At 39.6% G+C, this 23,853-nt stretch overlaps 1 protein-coding gene across 3 annotated transcripts in view; it reads left to right on the top strand.

Moving 5' to 3' along the window:
- Window positions 1-248: 248 nt before the first annotated feature.
- wnt5a (wingless-type MMTV integration site family, member 5a) overlaps window positions 249-23,853 on the top strand; it is a 33,448-nt gene continuing 9,843 nt past the window's right edge. The window contains exons 1-4 of one of the 3 annotated variants that reach the window (XM_059944155.1): window positions 249-712; window positions 10,615-10,745; window positions 12,054-12,301; window positions 15,545-15,837. In XM_059944155.1, the coding sequence (XP_059800138.1) occupies window positions 10,666-10,745; window positions 12,054-12,301; window positions 15,545-15,837 (621 nt within the window). In that variant the 5' untranslated portion in view covers window positions 249-712; window positions 10,615-10,665. Of the gene's footprint in view, window positions 1,232-2,931; window positions 3,078-10,614; window positions 10,746-12,053; window positions 12,302-15,544; window positions 15,838-23,853 lie in introns of those variants that run through there. The other 2 variants (XM_059944154.1, XM_059944153.1) reach the window with 2 other exon arrangements.

Here is a 23,853-nt window from a genome sequence, read left to right as displayed (position 1 = left end):
GTGGGTATGTACAACCATCCAGTGTGTTACGGTTTTTATTGTTCGCTTCAAGTTATTTGAAAGTGCAAAGTAATTGATAATGGATTGTTATTCTTCAATAAACATCCGGTGTAAAATCAAAATTATGTTGATGTCTCCCTTTTTTTAATGGAGTGAGGAGGGAGGGAACAGAATACCCAGCATTAAATCCAACTCTGCTGAAAAGTTGGGTCGCAGAGTGAGCGGCGCATGCGCGAGTAGCAGAGTCGTTCGCCTGCGGGAGGAGTCAAAGTCCCCAGTTTAGGAGAAGAGCTAGAGTGAGAATCGGAGCGGGCAGGTGAGATCGAGGGACTGAAGCGACGAGGAGGAAGGTGCTTGCGGATCATGGTCCTCTCCGACTCGCACAGCTTCGCTTGAGCCGTGCTTCCCGGCAGTTGCTCCAGACGCGAGTGGATTCTATGCGAAGGGCTTGGGGTTGCTTCTGCGGAGCTGAAGGGTGAGCCGCAGAGTGGAGCGCAGGAAATACTTAGCGGCTGCAATCAGGGGGAAATCTCCAAGCTCTGAAACACAGCCTTCTGACCACAGCCTCAGAATGTCAGCAAGAATTTTAGAACCATGTTTGCTAGACGCATTACTACCAGCGAGGTTGGTTTGCTAGAAGTTCAGAAGACTGTGGAAAACAGGACTGCAAAATCCCAACCAAAGATCCAGCAGAAACTTTATTTGGACTTGAGTAAGGAAATTTTCCCGAAGCTTGCCTGTTTGAAACCTGTGCCAACGGGGATCAGAAGTGTGTGAGCGGGGGAGGGGATGGGGGGCTTCGCTCTGGAAGTTTATTGCTGACGATCTGGCCAAAGGCATTTTGTTCCTGAATATTTTATTTCTTCCCAAGTGTTTCCGCACATCACGCCCACAGTTTGTTAGGAACACTAATTATTTCTATTGCAGATGGACATTGTTGTAAATAGCCTTCATTCCCTGGAAGAGAAATAGTCGTGTTATTCTCCGCTTGGATCAGTGAAAAAGGGGAATGCGGTTGAGACGATTAATTCATTGATCTGGGTTTAAATAGTTCGATTTTCACCGCGTTGATCCTAGGAGCCCTTCCTGCAAGGACATCTCGTGCTTAACCCGTTTCATGCTTTGATGGTAGGGATCAAGACTTTAAGCACCAGATCGCCGCAGAGGAATTACCTGCTTCATACTGTAATCTTGGATTACTTGGCGACCGCCTTGCCAGGGAAATATGGGGGTAGGTTTGCAACCAGACTACAACATCGCTCGTGGCTCTCTTTTCTAGGTAGAGATGTACGCTTTGTTTAATGTTCAATTAGCAAGGCACTCGGCGACAATTCTCTACGTAAACTTTTTTTTGGTAAAAGAGTTAGCTGTGCGGAAAGTGACCACTTCCAAAATCGACACGATAGTGTACTAACATTAGGCTTTACCAGGAAGTGCATCTGTTTGCAGCCGTTTTCAGTCGAGACACTTGCATAGATTAAAAAAAACTGCAGAGCATTTTACTTGTACAAAATGGCTTTTCTAACAAGCAGTCTCCAACTAACGCACTATCTGATAACCCTCTGCATCACCGATTAACACAATTTCAAGCAGCACACGGCGTCTTTTATTCTCCTTCTTCCTGTAGTACGCGAACTTATGCTCGATACGATGCAATAAGTAGCAAAATGTCTTACGTATTAGGACTAGTTCCAACGTGGATAACATGCACTTTTTGCCAAAAGGTAGAGCAGGTATTGCTGTGCTTACATTATTTAATCGGATGCATATTGTTTCGACATAACACGAAATACACGCAGAGGACGCCCGATCAAGAATATATTAAATGTTATAAGTATAATATTGACCCGTGTGGTAATAACCACAAGTTTCAAAGCGGTGTCTAGCCCCATCTAGTGGAGTTGTCCCTCGTGCGTTTGTTTAACTCGTTAATCATTTTAAACGCAAATAACTCAAGCCGAAAAGTCAAAATCAGATCAAGTACTATTTAATCAAAATTATTGTTAACGCTCTAACTCCACGATGTTGTCCACTAACGACCCTAAATATTGCAAACAAAACTCTTAGCGCCCAATTTATGCTCCAGGCTGAAATCAAAGTAGGCATAATGACACACGGAGAATCATTTTTAAGAATCTGTCAGTGTGTGTGTGTGTGTGTGGTGGGGGGGGGGGGGGGGAGAGTTGATGCTTCTAGAACGTAGAGAATTGTAACTACAGAAAGCATGTTGAGTTTTTCCAATGTAAATCTTGAACGTACAAACTCCTGCCGAAATAAAACAGTAATGCGTGACTAGAACGAATATGATTTGATTTACAACCTGTTAAACTCACGATTTTAATTAAGTGTCGAAGAAAATAGTGCTATGTAGTGGTCTCAGATGACCGGTGAGCTGAAGGCTTGTTAACCCCAACCACTGCTGGCTGACCCGGGCAGGAAGGACTTCTGAAAGATGTGGTTCTGAGGTTGCCAAGGGATGACAAGTAAAACCAATCTCTTCAGATATTACGTTCTCCCTTTAAAAAAAAAGTTCGGCGAAGTTAATAGACGCAAGACCCGGATTGTCGAGCGCCATCGGACTTCAAGTGTAAGAAATAAAATTTAAACTGGTGCATTTGAAATCGTACATTCTGCGGCCGAAATTATATTCAGACGGCTAAGCGAAAGAAAACCAACCTAGAAAGAAAATGCCTGATTTAAAATTAAATGTTTTCTTAGTTTACAGGCATTCAGTTGCTCAAGTTACATATTTATCAGAAAACCACTCCTATTAAGTTTAAACGCCTACTACGGGTCAACTGATTGAATTAAGAGTTTGGAGTGAATGGAAAATTCACAGTATAAAAAGAGCAACAGTAGATTCCACAACAATTCAGAGCTTTGTGGCCGTTCCTCTAATAAAATATTCGGAAGATCAAGAATTTAATATTAGCGACTGAAACCAATTAATGACGTTTTATCATACAATTGCGATGGTCCTGAATTGCTGAAGTTACCGATTGACCTTTAAGGGAGTGTAATTGTGCGGTGAATTTTACAGAGCCGAAGTTAAGAGGGGGCAGTCTTTAATGGAAGCAGTAAGTACCAACAGGAGCAGCCAAATTCTTATAATGTTGTGAGTTGGGGCTGGGATGGGGTGGGTGAGGGTCTGCGGGTGTTCAGTAAGAAAAGGTAACAGTACTGTTAACAGTAGTGACCGGGAACCTGAAATGCGAAGCGTTTGTCATTATACGGGAGATGCATGGGCGTCAGTGAAGACAATAGGCAGCCTGTTAGAGAAATATAAAATGTTAGTAAGCATAACGTGCCATAACTGGCTGTGATTCTGAATTCCTTGCAGAGAAGGGGAGAGTAGCGTGGCAGTGGGAGAGCAAAGTGAGTTGGGGGTGGGGGGAGAGCGCATGGTGCAGTAGAGTTTACTATTAGAGGTGACAGTTGGAAAAGGCTTGGACACGCGCTCTCTTTTGAGATTTGGGGGAGCATTAGTGTTTATCTGGTCTTTCATTCCCTCCAACCGGGTCGCCAGGGAACCGTCAAAAGTAACCAGCACTTTCTTTTGGTACTAGTTGAACATTTGAGACTCATTTCCTTCAAAAATAGTTTTAAAGTACACATTTATAATTTACCAGTTGGTTTTAATTTAGCCAAAATACAATAGCTATATGCATTTTAATAAAGATCGTTATCGTGGAACTTGAGTTTTGTAAAAGGGAGGGCGTTACACAATAACTACTATGGGGATTTTAAGAATTTTGAAACATTATTTTGATTGAGCCTTATCATTGACTATGCTATAAAGGACCCAGAACTTTGGAAAGAAGTATGTTGGCCCTTAAGTCATTTAAAAATGGGGGTAGGGACAGATCAACTGTATTATTGTTTAATGTGATGAAGGTAAATTATTTCAAGAGAAAAAAGATTCAAGGAAATATGTGGTGTAATTGATACACCAAAGTGCAGTCGATTGTAAAGTCGTATTGTAGTTTTAATTGATTGGTGCGTGTTTAAGGAGCAATAGGATCTATCCCGCGGTGTAAACCTGATGAATGTGAAATGCTTGTACGGAAGTGCGATGAACTCGCTTTTGTAGCGATGAGTTCTAGACAGCCGGTGCCGATGTGGGAGAGTGTAGAAGCAACTCCGGAATCACAGAACTCAGAATGAGCATTGTCCTTGATCGTCTCAATTATTGGCTTTGAGATGATTTGTTTTCGGAGGAGTTTTGGCTCCAACATCACGCTCTTTCATATCAACCATTACAGGGGGAAGAGAGCCCCCCAGTGTTGAACACGGGACCTTTGGAACCTCAGCACCCAGACTGGGAGCCGGGCGGGAGGGGAGAAAACTGTTTTCCAGACTTTGAAACTAAATATCTGCAAACGTTTAATATATTAAAAACATCGGGGGGGGGGGGGGTTACGGTCAAATTCAAATCCTGCGGGTTTGCCCAGTATTATATTTTCACATCTCCACTTTTTTCCGGTTTTAAAGTAAAATCTTATAAAAGTAATAATTTGTTTCAAAACTGCGAAAAGAATGAAAGAAATTGCTAAATAAAAATTTCCGTAGATGTCCTGTGAATCCTCTAAAAGGCAGTAGCTGAATTCCCATCTTTTATTTTGATAGATATTGTTTAACCCTATTCCGGAGAAGTATGTAGTTTTTATGTACAGAGCTCTCCTCCGTCCATTTCTGCGACCCGCCTCTGTTGCACGGAGTTGTCCTGGCTGGAATGACTGAAGCATTGAATTGTGGCTACTTTGTCTATCATTCTCGCTGAACGCGTCTGCTTAGTCAGAACCTCGCACAGGCGACGGTGTTGATGTTGTTTTTCAATTTGGCTTTGGACATTGGCATTTTCAGATAAGCAAGTTTACCTAGAGACAAGCTCAGTGATAAATGAACAGGCTGTGACACCTCGGTGATTAATGTTAGGATGCAGATGTCAGACAAAGTTGCTCAGTGCGGTTTCGCGTTTGGTCATAAGACAGCAACTAACTTAGAAGGGATGCCTGGCTCGTTCTGCTCCTCTCTCTGAAGACGGGCACAATAAGACTGGATGCTTATCATTTGCATTGGAGGAATGTAAAACGATAGCAGAAAGATCAGATGTGTTGGATTATAGCTCTATTGGAACCAAAACGGTGGTTTTAGAATTCTATTGTAGTCCGCTTCCAGTAAAAGAACGAATAGTTCCAGTCCCCCACGTGAACCTGATAGCAGCGAGCTTCCCATAGGTGTGAATATTTTCTCGGACGATGGCTTGCAATCGATCATTAGTCTTATCTCCCCCCTATCACTGGCGGTAATTTGGAAATGTCGGGTTTTGGCCGCATTTTGGACTGTATTGTCTGTTTTCTACAATCCCCACTCTGCCTCTATGATTAACACTCTTTCCTGTTTCAGTTTTTTCCCTCTCTGCTTGCGAAGATATTTACATAACTTTTTGATGCTAGCCTAACATGTGCTAAGTGCACTTAGTACATTTTATGTAAACAAATATTATGACTACTAGCGGTAGTGCGCTTATCTCCCATTGATTATCATCAAACAGCCGTAGAAGGACGGTTGACTCCACACAATCCTATCATCTGTTAGTGTATCAGATTGCAGTCTGAATATTTCAGTGATAAAACATGAAAAGCAAAACAGAGCCTGCAGAACATGTTATTTTATCTTTCGGTCTGACGACTGGAATTAACGTGAACCATACCCTCACTAAAAAGTCTAAGGGCATGATGAAATGGAGTTTTACCGTTACCGTAACTGTGTACAGGCAATGTCAAATACCTCTATTTCCACTCATGCGTATCTGCTGTGGGTTTATATTTTGTTTCTTTTAACCATGGGGTCCGTTTGCCTAGAAAGTATAGAAGCCTTAATCCCCTTAAATCGAGGTTTGTTTGTTAAAAAAAAATCGCTTCAGTGTTCTCTGCTACCACTTGATATCCGGTACCACTTAAGCCCCATCACCTTTACAGGGGCATAGGCCGCGACATTAGCTCGTCAGGGTCCCCAGGTGTAACCCACCTTCGAAGATCCTTCCTGTCCCAGGCATGAGATCTTTGGCATTTCTGTAGCACTGTTCTCCCCCCTCCCCGCCCCCTCGGATAGGGTTGTTAGCCCCATGCCCAGTCCTCCTTCCGTAGCCGGGGTTGGGACTGTCCATGGCGGAGTTATTGTACCACAGATCCCGCAACATTGAAAGGCTATCTCAGTCTAACTGTGGGCCCTTTTCAACACTTAACCCGATTAAATTGGTCCGAGAGCTATACTGTATATGCTTCGTTTTAAAAATGCATTTGAATATCTTGAATTGCAGTATACTTTAAATTCCGCTGTAACCAACAGTCCAATTGTGTGATTACACAGATTTATTCTCAATACTTTGATTTAATCAGAATTAGGTTTTCAATGACTATCATTGGCTCCGATTTAAAGTTAACACTGACTTCCAGAGCTTTAATTATCTCTATAATAATGAAACACAGATGGTATTTGAATATCTAATGCAGTTAGCTTGGAAGTAGAGATCGGTAGATTATGGCATGTGGACATATTGATGCATGCATGTATAGTTCATTCTTCGTAAGAAAGATTCCTTTAAGATTAGCTGTTTAACTTTCTGCATCTACCTATCTATATATATGCCAAATTATATCAGTTACATCTTGCTTTCTAATCACTATTAAATACCCAGGAACATGCCTTTTTGTTAAAACTCATCTTAAGATATGTCAGTTTCTCTGAAAATTGCTTTGGGGGATTCACATTTAATACTGTTAAATTCTTGACTTACTGTTATATTTTAGAACCAGTTTAACATAAGCTTATTTCATATTTAACCTTCTGAAGCAATTGATAAATAACATCTCAAGTTTCACATATTTATTTCACTCCATACCCATAATGGACGAAGGCTATGATGGTTAAAAAAAACATGCAGTGACAGATTTTTAATGTTTAAATTATTCAATTGTAATATATTTGTGTACTGAGGATGACATGAACACCTTGCTTTTACAAGCAAGCAGCTGGATCTTCATCTGTTTCTGAAATATGATTAAAGTTTTGGGATCCAATTGTCTTCAGGTCTATCCTGGTAGAAAATCTGAGCTTTTTAATGTCCTAGATTAGATACATTTGCAAATACATTATAGAACAGGCAACATACCTGATAGCACTTTGAACTAAATTTTAAATGCTGGCATGTGAACAAGTAGAGCAAACATTGGTTGTAAAAGCTGGTGGTAGAGTGTGAGTGTGAGTGTGTGTGTGTGTGTGTGTGTGTGTGTGTGTGTGTGTGTGTGTGTGTGTGTGTGTGTGTGTGTGTGTGTGTGTGTGTGTGTTGAGGGTAGAGACCAATAATAAATATAACATTACTATTAAATAACTTTCTATTTAGTGAGGATACCTGTTGACTATGACTAGCTTTCAGACCCCTTATTTTCAATCTGAACCGAAAATAATGTTACCTTCTTCAATCCCTGATGCGTTCCCGTTTGCAAACAAAGGTTTCTCCTACACATATTTCTTCTTAGTCTGGCGGGAGGCTGATTATTAGATGGCTGTTTCGTTTTCTTTTGTAGGGGTGCGGAAGAAACTCACTGTTACTTTAACATTCGATCTTTTTAACATGTGAATATCTACCGGTAGCCTTTGGTAAAATAAGATTAATCTGTAGAAAATTGCAGTTTCTAATTACGAATTCGAGAAGAAAGTTGTCTGACACGAGGAAAATGCTCAAACGATGGAGATGAGTTCAACTACAGTATATACATTACAAAATGCTAATGTAACGTGTACATATCCATTATATGTTAATACAATGGATTATAGAAACCCATCTTTGGAAGATAGACGTCTTTTTCTTCGTCTTTTTTATTTTGCAGAAACTAAACCTTAGTCTTCGTTCAAATTTATGGATTCCTTTTTGATGCAGTTTGAGTATGTTGACGAGTGTTCAGCATCACCGGCCCGTTGGCTGTACATTTTCACGCCAACAGCACAACTGGTAGAACCATTCAATCATATCCATATGCACAGTTCTGGCAATCAATGTAAAAGTTTTACGTTGCACGTGGATCGCACTTTGCTGGTGCTTTGTACTTCTGGTTCTTTAGGGGAATTGTTCTAGCTGAAACGTAAACATTTTAAATGTCACTCAGGTTTTCAAACAAATCCGTTGGATTAGATTTTAATGTGCTTGTAGACAATAATTGCTCTTGCGCAGCCCTACAATGTGAGGGGGGGGGGGAAACCCTAACGTCGTTTCTCTATATCCTGCCAAAAATAGAATAGGATGTCAATATCAAAGGGCCGAGCGGAAATAATTACAATATGTAAATTGTGATGAAACTTCTCTGGAATAATTTGATATCATGCTTCCCAAATGGAAACCAGCAAAAGGAGTTGCGCAACTGCAGTCTAGAATTGGAAACAGGAACACGGCTAGGCTGGAAATTGAAAGGATCTTTAATTTATGGGTGCGGTGCAGTTCTATTTAGGATTTAAAAAAAAGTCAGATACACTGCAGCATGGTAACATAGAGAACAGATGTTTCAGTGGTAGGACTTGATTAAACATTGGTGACGGAAGTATTTATATGGCTTTGTAGAAAATAAATACTTTAGAAATTTCATACTTTGACAGTTAAGTCGGGGTCGACAAAGTGTAGGGAATAAACTAATTATGAATTCAAAATACAGATCCCTTCAAGTGTTGGCTTAAGTTCGAACTTGTATTGGGGTGAGTACTTTGTCAATAAAATTAATTCGTTTTAGCGCTGCCAAACATAAAAGGTCGTTTAGAGAATTGCGCTTCAAATGGAGTTTGCGTTTTGGACTCGGTATCTGCAGTGGAATTTATCGCCTTAGTTGAACTGTGGTGGGTATTTCCATTATATTCACCTGGCGAATTGTGGGAAGCTGTGAAACTCGGCAAGTTGTATTTCAGAAAATATAATTCTTACCCCAACGCAGAGCCCCACTGAGTGAACATAGACTAAAAATTGAATGTGCGGAGGCAAATATATTGAAGACTTAATATTGCGCCAAGCTACAGGGCTATCCGGCTGAACAATCATGTGTTACCTAGAATGTCCCTTAGTTTACCGTGCGGTCACTGATATGCACTTTCGCGACGACTTCTTTTGGATTTGACTTGTGAAAGAAAGTCAATTAATTTACTTGCTCTGTTTGCTATTACTATTATGTTTTTAGATTTTTGTTGCTACAGTTTAGCACGAAATAGCATTCTCCTAGTCTTTTTTTGACGCATCTAAAATGTTGGTGGGCGGCATTTGCTTTTATTTCTATTAAGTTCGGGAAAACGTTTGAAGTTCACAGTAATTCACAGTTTTTGTTTCTATCATTGCGTATTGCATTGTACTGCTGTCGCAAATACAGCAAATTTCACGACATACGCCGGTGATATTAAACCTGATTCTGATTCTGAAAGTTTTCTAAGTAATTGTCACCTTTTGGGGAAGTGTTTCATCCCGAGGGAAATGTCGTTCAGACAGATGAGTCAATGCCAAATGAGTGGAGTTAGAAGTTTTCCAGTATTCTACCTTTCAAAAAAGCATCCTTAAAGTGATTGCCCGAGGTTGTATATTTGAAATTCTAAATAGAAATATATTCTTACCCAGTAGAAATAGATACTCACCGTGTCAACAAATCTTATTCTCACAGTTATTTTTGATCTTTTGTAAATAGTCTAGGAACTTGGGTACAGTGTTTGTGCCCGAATCCCGTCTTTCTTTTGTATAAACTCGCATAGACTGGACCTATTCTCGTGATGATCAATGTCATGACTAATATTTAAAGTAACAACCAGCGGGCATACGAGTGGATTTAGTTGCGCGATGATTACCAATTATGTATCGTTTCCAGAAGATTAGAATGATTCTAGTGTTCTGAAGAATCCCGCCTCAGCATGTTGTCAAATTCCTTCCATAGATCAATTCTTGTATTTTGTACGCCAAACCTCAGGGTAGGAGTTCCTGCCTCTTGGCGAGTATTTATTGTTAAATTATCACCTCCTACGAGAATAGTTAGGGGAGTTCTCCCTTTTGATTTCGTTATTTTGGCTATAACTCAAAACCATCAAAAACAGATAGGTACACGATCATTGGAAACAGTCCGCAAACATCAAGGGAATTTCTATATGCGCGAAATATTCATTGATATGTTGAAAATGACTTCCACGTTCCAGAGTTACCGTATTACCCGATTTTGCTGGTGATTTAGAACACGCTATCAAAATATTCCTGCTAATATTATTCCAAGTAGGTGATTACGTCAGACATCAGCCTTTGTTTTACTGAGGCGTAACAGCAACCTAATGACAAATGGTCTTTTAAGACTGGATTGTAATTGTCCGCCAATTACGGTGATTCAAACACATCTGTTAAATTATACCAGATGCCTATGAATCAGTGTAATTGATGGTCAGCCAATAGGAGATTAAAGATGGTCCTTACACACATGGAGCTACCTTTTCACCTCGAGGTTCTTAGTAGCGTTGTTCTGTAGCTAGTCAAAATTCTGATGAACGTTTGTCTATTCTCCCTGGTTTCCTTGATGTGCATACGTTGTGATTTATGTTATGCAGAGTGGAACGGAGACAGTGCAAGGAGCGATTTACTCAGCTTTGAAAAGTGTCATGGCCTGGAGGTACCTGTTGGTTACTGTCACTCTCTTATCGGGATGCAAACAAGTCCTAGTAGAAGCAAGCTCGTGGTGGTGAGTAAACGTTTGTTGAAAAGGAATCTTATCTCTACTATAAGTTAGCTTTCAATGTCACGGGTGCGGGTTTATCTCTAGAGTATTTACGTTGCCGGGCAAATCCATTTTAACACAGCCATGTTATAAATGGGCATACATGTCGATATTATCCCAGTGCTTCAGCTGTCGTACGTGGCCATAATTTTTCTTTCGATGGGAAGTAATATTCGTTTCACGTTAGATCCTTGAAATGTTTTAATTGCGCAAGCGAAGTCCACAGTAAAGTTCTTCTTTCAGAGATGGAAAATTGGAAATCGCTTCGCTTGCTGTAGAGCCAGAGCAGTTCCAGTAATCCTGCGGCGACTCGCCCGTTGATGCAGTGTCCTAAACCAGAGCGCGACGTTAGGAAATGTTAAAAGGGGGATAGTTCCTCGTACAGACGAATCTTCCCATTAGTTTTTTTTTAATGTTGCCACTTTGGGGAATCGAACTCGCCTTGATTGTTCAAGTTTGAGTCGGTCCGCCATGGTGTTGTCATTCTTTCAATTTCGTCGCATCTTCTATTTCTCCCATGCTTGTCAAAATAAATATAAAGCAAGCTATATTCACATATCTTTATTACATCTTGCCGTATTGTCGCACAGAGGCGATGTATTTGAATGCACGGTTAGGTTGTTTCTGTTACACGTAACGGGACAATGTTAAAAACTCAAAATCAGCTTTGAAATGATTGTTTGCAAGGGGAAAAAGATCTTTGCTATCTCGAGAGCGAGGGGGATGCACAACGATGTTCGATAAAATTATTGTGTTAAAAATAAACATTGGCCAGCATTGGCAGAGTTAAATGCGCTTTACGGTACACTGATATATAATTAAATGAACACCAACTTTCAGTTGATGAATAATTCTAAGAAATTCAATTGAGCTAGGGAAATATTTGCTGATCTGGTGATGTGTTCTGCTTTAAATTGCAGTATTCCAGGAATGGATGGAAACTGGAATCTTTGCAGAATAAAAATAATGAATCAGTAATTTCTAATAAGTAAATATAGTTTCCAAATAGCAAGCCATTTGTGTAAATATTTCACAATATGGTATATTCATCTTAGCTTTTACTGAGGACGTCAACTCTCCAGGTAACATAGATCTCTCAAATTGCCAACACATGTCCTTCTTTTAAATGCCTAACAGATTCCATATATCTTACATTTAACCCAATGCATGGGCCATTTTTCTACAGATTACAGTTGTCACAATGCCTGTGAATAGAAATGTTACTTTCTAAACTTTTTCCTCTCCCTCTCCTCCCCCTCCTCTCCACTCCAGGTCTTTAGCCATGAATCCAATTCAAATACCCGAGGTGTATATTATAGGAGCTCAACCTTTGTGTAGTCAGCTGGCTGGGCTTTCTCAAGGCCAGAAGAAGCTTTGCCAGTTGTATCGGGATCACATGCAATACATTGGAGAGGGTGCAAAAACTGGCATCAAGGAATGTCAACATCAATTCAGACACCGGCGGTGGAACTGCAGCACAGTTGATAACACGTCTGTCTTCGGCAGGGTCATGCAGATAGGTATACTCTCCCCAAATATATGCAGTGTCGCTTTAGGAATTGCATGTATATGTGTGTACACGTGCATGTGTGTGCACACTACTGTATGTGTGTTTTTGAAGAACTCTGCTTTTTCGGCTCACATAACTGTACAAACTGGAAAAAAAAGTGTCGACATTTTGTCTGTCATATTATTTTCCTGCTTCCCTCCCTGCATGTTCAAACCAATGAAAACTGGTATTCATTCTAGTTATCCTCAGCCTTTTAAAAATCTATTTTAAGCATTACCATTTAGTTTTGAGCCAGAAGAATTCCCACTCTTGTCAGTTAATTTGACTTTTTTTTTCTTTTATGGTGTTGGAAGTATTTTTGTCTTCTGACTTCATCCAGGAATAGTTCTTCTTTACTTCTCTACTATATCCCATCATCATAAAATCTCCCCATCTACCATTATTGCTTTGTTGTATTTAAAGTAAAATAAAATCAGTTGAACAATTCAAAATATTCGATTTAATGAAAAAGATTACCAGGGAGAGGTTGCACTTGTGTTCTGAGACCAATAGTTGTAAATTACTGTTTGTAGTTGCAAGGCTGAAGGTATACTACAGCTTTGTAAATCCCTCACCATCAGACGTCTCCATTGTGGAAGCTCTGAGACTTGATGTTCAAATCTTGATGTTAAGAGGGTCTGGATAGAAATGCTTGTTTCACTGCTGAAAATTAAGACGAAGACCTGTAAAAGCTTAAGCAAAAAGAAGCTTGAACTGGTAACTCAATTTTGTTATAAATCTAACCCCTTAAAACTGATTACCTTCAACAAAGCTATTGTACCTGCTTGGCTTTCATATTTTGGTGAGAGCATTTGGATATTTTTAGGAGCTGAACAGTTGTAGAAGTTAAAGGCTATTGATGGTGAAATTTACTCCTCAGCTGGTTTTGAGTGAGTTTTTGAGAAGGCCATGTTTAGGAAAAGAGTTTCACTGAACCAGTCAGGTGTATGTTATCTAAATTAGAAGTATAAAACATGAATGCTGGAAATCCAAAAGGAAAATATTGGCAATGCTCAGCATTTGTGCAGTGTCCTGACCTGCTGAGTATTTCTGACATCTTCCAGTTTTTGCCATTTAAATAATGTATATTTGAAATAGATTTTTTGATTCATACAATTTTACTATCTTCAAGTTTAACAGCTTGCTTCTACAATTGAATTGAATGATTATCCTTCCAATCAATGCCACTAAAATATCATTATCCAATCATTATCACTTTAATATTTGTGGCAACTTATTGTGAACAACTTGGCTGCCACATTTCCTACATTACTTCAATAACTAAACTTTAAACAAAAGAACTAATTCACTGAAAACACTCAGGAATGACCTGAAGTCATAAAAAGTTCAAGCTGTCTTTTCATAATATGTGTGAAGCATTACTTCTAATCTCAAACTGCTGTCATGGAATGACATTATTGATTCAAACTAATTTTCATCCAAATTATCCACAATATGTTTAAATCCATTAAACAATACCACTTAAAAGCACGCTTAATCCTGGGCAGGACTATGTTCATCACAGCTACAGTTCCCAAGTCCATTTCTGGCCGGTGTCTAGTAACACATTTTCTGTTTTGAAGTATTGAGAATTACAATAGCTTAAGCTCGGTATAATAACTCAGCTTCATTTTTTATTTCAGATTGATTTTGTATAATATTGAAACTTTTATTGCTTTTCCTTTTTTTTAACTTTGGTCTCAGTTATTTTGCAGCACCACTGGCAACATGCCTTGGGCTAATTACTTTCCAGCTTTGGTCAGCTGAAGTGCATAGAAACTAGCTTGCTTTCAAGTTGCATTCTTCCATCTGGAACCCCTCACAGTCCCTTTGCTTTTCTTTTCCATCTGAGCCTTATGTGGCCTCTTATAGCACTTCTCCAACCAACAGGAAAACTCCTTGCCTGCACCAAAGCTATAATTTATTCAATTTTATTTGCTTGGGTTAAAATGACAAGTGAAAAGTTAATCTGGACTTTTATTACTCCCAAATGGCAAGCAACCTTTTCGAACATTTTGTCAGTAGAAGTTGCATTATATTGCTGGACCAATCACAAGGCGAGCAAGGCTTATGTTCTTTCTCTTCCTGAATTTTTGTTCAATTTCAGTTTTTATGTACTAGATTGAATAGGCACATGCATTTCTTTCAGCTGAATTCACACCATATCAGCTAAACTAATGGAAGAAAATGCGTTACTTCAAACGTGCTGGTGGAAAATGCATCAGGGCAGAGTCCAGCCTCACCTATAACAATGACCACATGCCTTCAGTGAAGTAACTCATTTTGCAGCTTCTTAGGAATTGCTTCTGTCTGTACAGCATCCAAAAGAACCTGACTTGTATTTGGAAGGAATCTAGCACGCGAATGTTAAATACTTTAAACACATTTTGCTTTAAATCTTCTGAGTATTTGTCAGTAACTAGTAACTGGCCCTGTGGTAACTTCAGTCACCTCAGTTGTTAAAATTTGGGTTGCAGGGAGAGGACAAGACTAATTTAAATGCTTGTGCTTTGTGCAGTATAAATATATTTTTAGCTATAATAATAAAAAGACACCATTTAATGTTCTTGAATTTATACAGAGGAACTTCCAATAATTTACTTGGACTGCTTCCTGATTCGGCTGCTTCGTGGAAGGTTTTGTGGTAGATGATATGCAAATGAACTTCAGCAGAAATTTGAGCCAAAAATAGCCTACTTATATGCAGGGCAAATTTGAGCACAGTTTATACCCAGTTTGACAATTATGTCCAAAGCAAAAACTGTTGGCTGAGTTAACATCTGCAGTGCAGATCTTTCCTCTGTTGGAAATGATCAAAAGATCTATCAGGACAAGGTTGCAAATTACTCAAGTGCTAATTTTGCTTTTCTTGTTTCAACTTAACATGGAGATTTTGGTTCAAATGTTAAATATTAAAACTGTAAACCATGAGCATATTCTTAACTATACTTCAGAATTGTACTGCAAGCAGTTTGAGGGAGATGGTTATTTTCCTGTGTTATAGCAGGAAAACACATACTCCCTTTTTGAATAATATGTAAGATGTACAACTTTTTTATTTATGAAACTACTAGAAGTCCTTTAAGATTCTTCGCAGATAGCTTTGACATAGAGAAAAAGTCTGTTATTAAACTGATTTGAATTAGTCTACTTTTAAACACAGCTGATTGATTTACTCCTCTGCATTGAATCCATTTATGTATTATTTTATTAGGAAGCCGAGAAACTGCCTTCACCTATGGGATTTCTGCTGCTGGAGTGGTGCATGCTATCAGCCGAGCTTGTCGTGAGGGGGAGCTGGCCACATGTGGCTGCAGCCGCACTGCAAGGCCCAAGGATTTACCACGTGACTGGCTGTGGGGCGGCTGCGGTGATAATGTAGAGTATGGCTACAGGTTTGCAAAGGAGTTCGTGGACGCCAGGGAAAGGGAGAAGATCTATCAGAAAGGAACTTATGATAGTGCCAGGACATTTATGAATCTGCATAACAATGAGGCTGGAAGAAGGGTAAATTATCTTTCATTTCTTTTCACTTATGGTAAAAATTTCCAAAGTTCATCTGTAGAAATACATTGAAAATGTATTGCTAAATAATTTTCATAGTTTTTATATTTTTTTTGTAATTTGGAAAACAATGGGATAATGTTTTATGCAAGTACATAAGATGAGTAGATGAGCTGGGAAATTCAATCATGCCCATATTTCAAATTCTATTCCATGAATATGTGATTCATCTGATTATACATATGATTAGTAATAAAAATATGGTCCATGATATCAGATTGGGTAATTCTAAACAGGAGTCTTAAGTATGTTATCAGGATGGTACATTTGGGATGTAAACACTGCTGATAAAACAGGCGTAAATTTCTCCCACAGTATTTAAAGTCCATTTAATCTTGTTATACATGTCTTAGTGCTGAAGTAAAAGAGGGGAAGCCTATTGTTTATTAATGTCAGTCTCTATAGGTATTGTTACATTACAGACAACTGCAAACCAGAAAGGCTGGAGGATTAGGAGCTTGAGTAATAGAGAATTCAAAGGAAAGCACTTGAAGTATGCTTGAGAGAATTTTTTTTTCTGTCTGGCAGGTTCAGCAATTTCAACTGGAAGAAGCAGGGAATAATATAGATCCATAGGAGGTACTGAAAATGTCTGCACAGAGATTTGGGAATGTTAGGTGGTGACTTGTTTTAGTGAAGGTAGACTTGGGAAGATGTTGGAAATCTTATTAATTGAGATATTTCCCTTTTTTGGAAACATTTTCTGAACTGACAATGTCATAAGTAGACTAATCAACTAATTTTCAGCTTGTGACATCTTGCTGGTACAAACTCGGTCACATTTACTCACATAGTAGTAATTACATTCTAGCATAAGTTGTAATATTCTCTTCCTTTGAAATTGAAGAATATATGAAAAGTGAAAGAAAATAATGAAAAAATTGACTCCGTGTTTTTAATATACCCACCATAAGTGATCTGTTCTGCAAATAAAATATTTTAATAGTCTTGTACTTCACTGATTTCAAAACTACCAAATGGATGAGGATAGCAGTTGTTTTAGCTGTTTTTAATTGTTTTATACAAAAATACTGAGAGCATCTAATTGAATTTGGCAGGAGTAGAAGTTGTTCAAACTTAATATTATAGTTGTTTTTACATTTCTCTTTCAACCAAGCCAAACAGTTTATAGTTTGCCTGAATAGGTACTAATATGTATAACCAACTACTTAATGATTGAGTCTGGACCTTACAATGACTGGCGTAATCTCTGGTAGTGCAATATAGTCTAAAGCTCATAAAGACCTACATGAGTTATTTGTTATAGTATCTTTCTTAAAGATAAAAGGGCTATCTTACTGTTTAAACTTGCAAATTACTTTGGGAGTTTATAAAATGAGAAATATTTCTGACTTTTTCTTCCCCGGGTCTGTATTTGCTTTTGCTTGCTTTATTTCTCTTTCAGGACTTGATTAAATCATAGGCTGGATTTAACTGGATAATGTCACTTCCAAATGGAAGCATTGGCTGTTTACTTGGCAATGTCCAGTAATTTAATGCATTTGGTGCTACACCTGTCAGTTCACTATGCCAGTGTTTTTGATATGCTGTCCTTCTTACTATGACTGTACAACTGTTCCGGAATCCCTGACTAATCCTGGATCAAAGCTAATATTCAATATACAAATTCACTATTTGAATTGTTGTCTTTTAAAATGCATTAGAAGGCTAGCATCAATAAAATGCAAGGTTACTGTGTTGTAAAGATCCAGCTGATTCACATTAGTCGTTTATTCAGTGTGGGTTGTGACTTAAATCTTTTACAGCAGCATGTGTTGCATCTTAAGTATCTACCCTCCAAATTGATCTAACAAGCTGTGCAACCACTTCAACAGATCCTTGCACCATGCAGAAAACACTGGGTTGAAAAAAAGGTGGCCTCTGCCACTTTCTTAGGCCATGTTAATAAATCTTATGCTAGCAGATCTTCAGAATGTGCAGGTTATCTACTGGAAGTGAGCAGTTAGAAAACTAGTCCCAATATTACAACATGGTTCGAAAACTGAAATGTGGCCTTGTTCCTCAGATGAGAGTATGCAATTCTGTGCTGGCACTTTGGATGCTGGGAGATTTAGTCTTTGCCTCAATCAGGGCTTTCCAGCCTGGGGTCCAATGACCCCTTGGTTAATTGTAGAATGGCAGAATGGCATAAAAAAGGTTGGGAACCCCTGGTTTAAGGCCTTTACATAAAAATTATTTACAATACCTGATTAAATGCAGCCAATATTAACTGCTTTACTCAGTTATACTATTGCTATTTTTAAAATTATTTACAGACGGGGGGGGGGGGAGAAAATCACGTAAGGTATAATATGATATAGGCATACTTATACAAGTAGTTTGTACAAAATTCTTTTGTTCAATTTTTATAATGGCACCGCAAATCCATTTGAGAGCTGAATTTCCACTCAGCTGACAGCTAGGGTTCTACTGTGTGTGCAGTGACAATATTGGTATACACAGGTTGACTTTTTATGAAAATGGCATCCAGAACAGGGAAAGGTATATTACCGATAAGTGAATTGCGACACCTCTAGTTATTGGATAGCGTATGAATAAGTAAACTCCGCCACAGTGTTGTAAGAGTTGAGATTTATTATTGCTTTGGAGAACTAAAATAGCTTTGTTTTCTTGTATGCTTTAGGTTATCTGAACCTTTTGATTGGATTATCGTCTTAACTTTTCTGAGATCCATTTATTTCCTATTCAGTACAAGCTTTGTGCGCAGCAGGGTTGAATTGAAGCTGTAATTTTATATCAGGTAAAGAAGAAATTTCATCCGTACTAGATGAAGCAGGTTATAATAGTAGCTTTTAAGCAGCTCGTGGATCAAGCAGCATTTGATACATGTCCGTAATCTCAAGTATATGAAAAATAGATTTCAGTGTACAGGAAATAACCTGACACAAGATATTTTTCCATAAACCATTGGTATGTAGAAAAAAACAGCTGTTTGCTTGCCTTTTTGCTTACACAACCATACCTTTGACAATTCCATTCTTGTTGATTTTCCTGAGTGTCAGTAGGATGAATAATCCATGATCATTGAGTCGTGGCCTGTTGAACCCCCTCCCATACTTATTCGTTGTTTGGGCATAGTAGTACCCCCCTATTCTGCTTTGTATTTTCAGTGTCATGCGCGTGCGCACAGACACAGACAATAGCGGTATTGTGGACAATCCCCATCCAGCATCTGCCTTTTCCAAAAACTCCCTTCTGCAAAGTGCGATAGGGTTATTAAAACAGAATTTTAAAAAAATTCATGGCATCTGAGAAGTTTCTTTCCCCAGGCAGTTAACCTGATCAACCATTTTAGAATGGTTTTAGAATGGCCACCTCCACCTTCACCCTACCATTGTTTTTGCCTGTTACTGCACTGCATTGTAAACACTTTAAATAATTTTTATAATGCTGTTTACGTTTATTGCTAGTGCTGGAAACGGGACTCCCAAGATGCAGATGGTGTCAACTTGCATGGACAGGCCAGCAGAGGAGTCACAGCCCCTGGCCAGTTCTATTTAAATGCATCATCAGTGATTGGCAAAACACAGAAAATGCTGGAGGAACTCAGCAGGCCAGGCAGCATTCATGGAAAAGAGTACAGCCGACATTTTGGGCCAAGACCCTTTGGCAGGACTGGGGAGAAAAAGCTGATGAGTAGATTTAAAAGGGGGGGGGAGGGGAGAGGGAAACACAAGATGATAGGTGAAGCCTTGACTGTACACTCTTTCCATAGATACTGCCTGGCCTGCTGAGTTCCTCTGACATTTTTTATGTGTTGCTTAGATTTCCAGCATCTGCAGATTTTCTCTTGTTTATCAAAGATCTGCATATCTTTTGGTGATTGATGTGTCAAGAAATAGTTGCTGGTGTTTGCAAGTACTGTCAGAGTTTCTGAGGGCTACATGGAGCGCAGCTGCGGACTGGAACATTTTGCTGGCTTCACCCAGACTATGTATCTGGCAGGCACAGGAGTCTCTGCCCATTCCTCTCAGTGTGCAGTATGGTGGAAAAAGTGAGGAGGGTCGGACAATGAATAGAGTAGTGGAAGGGGGAAGAAGAACCACAGGCCAACCTCCATATGCCCCCCCCCCCCCCCGAGGGTGTTTCTCGGGAGCAGTTATGCATTAACCTAGGAGATTCTACTGCAGCCTCGACCAGAGTCCAAGAGCAGGCCTCGAACTGCTGTGTCAGTGGCCGTGCACATCATGGTAGCTATCAATAGCTATGCCCTGCACCTACCAGCTGATGCCGAAGACAGCAATACCTTTGTACTCGTCACACCTCCACCAGTTATTGTCAGTTTCAAGGGAGCCAAATTCATATCCTCACCTCTTGCTGATAGCAGGAGAACAAGGACTTGTCTAGATGATAGGCCTTCTGATTGGACAGGGAGCCCTTGACTGCTCTGATGAGGCCCTCACATATCAGTGCTGTGAAGTTCCGTGACTGCAAAAGTTTGCATTCCCTGAACATGTAGCTAGTTTGTTACCACATTTAGACGCTGTGATGCCTGAGCAGAAATTACAGCACTTTCATTTTGAAACAGTCTGCTTTGATTCTTATTATTGAACCTGCGTGTCAGAACAAAGGGTTGGGACTTGGAGCCAAGAGCTACAGTCTCACAAATTGGCTGCCGAGTCCAGACTAAAATTCAGACAAAAGAGCAGCAAGTGCCTACATAAAGCAGCCGACTGTCTCCCCAGTGTTGACAATCACGTGGCTGAAGCACTCAAGCAGTGTTTTCATTGTGAAAAGCAAGTCCTCAAACTCCTGGCTGAAAGCTGTATGTTTGACAACCTGGGAATTAGAAGAAAGGAGAAAAGACCCTATCTGAGCTATCTGTGTCCAGTTAATTAGCTGTCATTTCCACCAATCACAACCCAGTTCTCAGGTGCACCACTGTTTTTATTTCCCTTACTCTGGTTGATTATCACTCAATTGCCTGATCACTGGAAGCCTATTGTGGAGCTGGAGGATGTGGCTGAGGTGTGGGGCTTGTTTTGCTGCTGTTGTTTGTGGTGTTGTTTTGCTGAGTTAATGCTGAAATGTGTGGAGACACTTGTGGGCTGCCCTCAGCGCATACTTGGGTTGTATTGGTTGTTAACACAAATGACTTGCTGTATGTTCAGATGTACATGTGACCAATCTGAGAATCATAATCTGAAAATCACAAATTATTGTCAGAAAGGGGGCGTGACTTCAGGATTGATGATGAAAACAGAGATGTGGAGAAATTACTTTAGTCAGAGCGTGATAAATCTGTGGAATTTGTTGTCATGATGAGCTGTAGGGGCCAAGTCATTGAGTGCAGAGATAGATAGGTTCTTGATTAGCCAGAGCATCAAAGGGTATGGGGAGAAGGCAGTGGGTATGACTGCAAGAATTGGATCAGTCCATGAATGGCAGAGCAGACTCGATGGGCTGAATGGCCTACTTCTGCTCTATATCTTATGGTCTTAAATACAACCATGTCAAAATAAGTACATAAATGCCTACTGATGCCCTTAGTACCTGTCATCTCCTAATCTTCTGCTTTCCCAATGGCCGTAGCATGGTTTATGGTAGTGGAGGAAATTACAGGTGGCTAAGGACAAATTTGAGCAGCTATGTTTCTTAAGGACACCGTATCACCTGCGCCTTTACACCACGAGCACTCTACACTAAGTATCCCCGTGGACGTCGCTGGGATCACCTGAAGAGTACCAGTGACTGAATGATGAAGAACGCTCACCTGAGAAAGGTCAGCGAGTTCTTCCCCTGTAGGGCTACTGGCACTCCTGGAGGGCAGCAGCTCGACAGTGAGCCTCGGTGTTACGGACAGGGATTGCAGTTAGGTGAGCGACGCAGGTGTGATGAATTGAGTGATGTTTAAAGCAGATTGATGAGGACTGATTGTGATGTGCTCTCTGACCGTAGTATGTGTGTGTGAGATGAATGGAGAAGACTTGTGTCCATACTGGTGAGGTTTTACTTCTCATGTTGATCTTGATTGTAGACTCCTCCCATGACCTAGAGGATTTTGTGGTCCTCTGCAGTAGATAACACCTCTGCTCTTCTGCTCCTTGTAGGCCAAACCTTCCAGCATTGCATTCCACTATTTGGGAGCCTAAACTCGGCCAAATTTAGTCTTGGTTTCCAATGAAACCATGTGTAATAATGACTGACACGTCTTGTTCAAAGGCAGATGTTCTAAGAGATGAGGTTTTTCTAGCTTGAAATACCCCTAAATCAGGCTCTGTGGTGATGCTCTAAGGCAAAATAAGCAATGTTAATATTATCTCGCCATTGAGATAATGACAACATGCAAGCAAAATAGAATGCGGTTTGTTTGAATGTTTTGCAGGTTCTGACCCCAGGGCTGCCTCTCTCATGCTGTCCAATTTAATCTCCTAAGTTTCTTGAATTTTGATTTAATTGCCTCCTTTCCTGAAGATAATGACATGTTCAATTAGATGTGGGTCCTCAGCTTAATATCTTACTCAGCTACATGCACTGTAAAACATGAATGTCATTAATTCAACTACAGGAAGAAACACAGCCTCCACCTTTCTCTCACCAGTGCTGATAAAAGTACTTGCCAACAATGATTACAGTCGCAGTGTTACAATGTATGGGCTTTCAAGCACCTAGTTACAATAATCCTAAACTGATTCCATTTTATTCCCCTCACTTTCCCATCAATTGCTCCCAGATTTTACCAGTCAGCCACATACTAGGGGCAATTTACAAAGGACAATCAACCTGCCCGACCATGTGTTTTTGGAACTTGGGAGGAAACTGGTGGAAGGAAACCCAGGGGTTTGCAAGGAGAGCTTGCAGAATCTAGATGGATGGCACAGTAGGTCAGGACTGAACGCAGGTTACTGGAGATGTGACTGAGCTGAGCCACTATACTACCTCAATAGAGAAGCCAGGGGCTGGTTTCTTGTTTTTTTTTAAGCAAGACTTCCCATCACATCCTGGAGATCGAGACTACAAACCACTCCACACTATACACTTACTCAGAGTATGGAAATCCATTATGTAATGTTATGAGTAATTAAATACCAATATTAATCCCAAATCCCTGACTATAGATACCAGCATGTGCTTACAATTGTGACAATTTCTAAAAGACTGTAGAAGCCTGTGCTCGGGTTAAAGTGGATTTTTGCAGGTACATTTTCTAATGATTAACACAGCACCATGAACATTGTACTTTTTTAACAGATATTAATTGTTGTATTCTGCAGTTTGATCATATTGATGTGATTAATCTGGGTGCTAAAGTGAATTTAATAGAAATTTTCATGGTAAGTGAATACTGTGCTTGTACAGTATCTCCACGATGATGGAAACATTTGAGTTTTTTTTTAAATTCCAGTAACAATACTCTCACGACTGTACTTCAGTGTTCATAAATCAAACAGTGGGACTTCTTTCTCATTCCCTAACTAAGCACTGTGGCACAAAAGCTATATATGGAAATATTGAATCATTGTGTGCATTGGAAACAATTAGATTTGCAAACCTAGTAACTGTGATAGTTATGTTAAACTTTCAAACACAGATACTTGTCTGATTTTGATCAGACAAACCACTTTGACTTGTTCGAATTTTGGCACTTGTCTAAATCACTATTTACAATAACCTCATTTGGCAAGTCTGCTGGATTTTTGTCTGGACATTTCATATTGGAAAGATTATTAAATTCTGCAACTTTTTTACAGAGGAACAGTTTTTCATAATGGATTATAGTAGAGCATTAATGGTGTCCCCAGAGATGACTGTGGACATTTTCTAAAGGTGTGAAAAGCACCCTGACTGCTTGGAAATGTTCAAGAGGTGAAAGAAAATGCAGCTTGATTAAATTATTAAGTCACAACTGCACTACAATTAATTATTCCGTGTTCAGAATGGAAATTGAGCAAGATTCTACTTTCTATTGTTAACTTTTAAATTGTCATGGAATCTAAA

The sequence above is a fragment of the Hypanus sabinus genome, chromosome 19 (genome assembly GCF_030144855.1).
Source record: "Hypanus sabinus isolate sHypSab1 chromosome 19, sHypSab1.hap1, whole genome shotgun sequence".
NCBI lineage: Eukaryota > Metazoa > Chordata > Chondrichthyes > Myliobatiformes > Dasyatidae > Hypanus > Hypanus sabinus.
The sequence above is the reverse complement of the archived record's forward strand: the minus strand, read 5'-3'. Positions and strand labels throughout refer to the sequence as shown.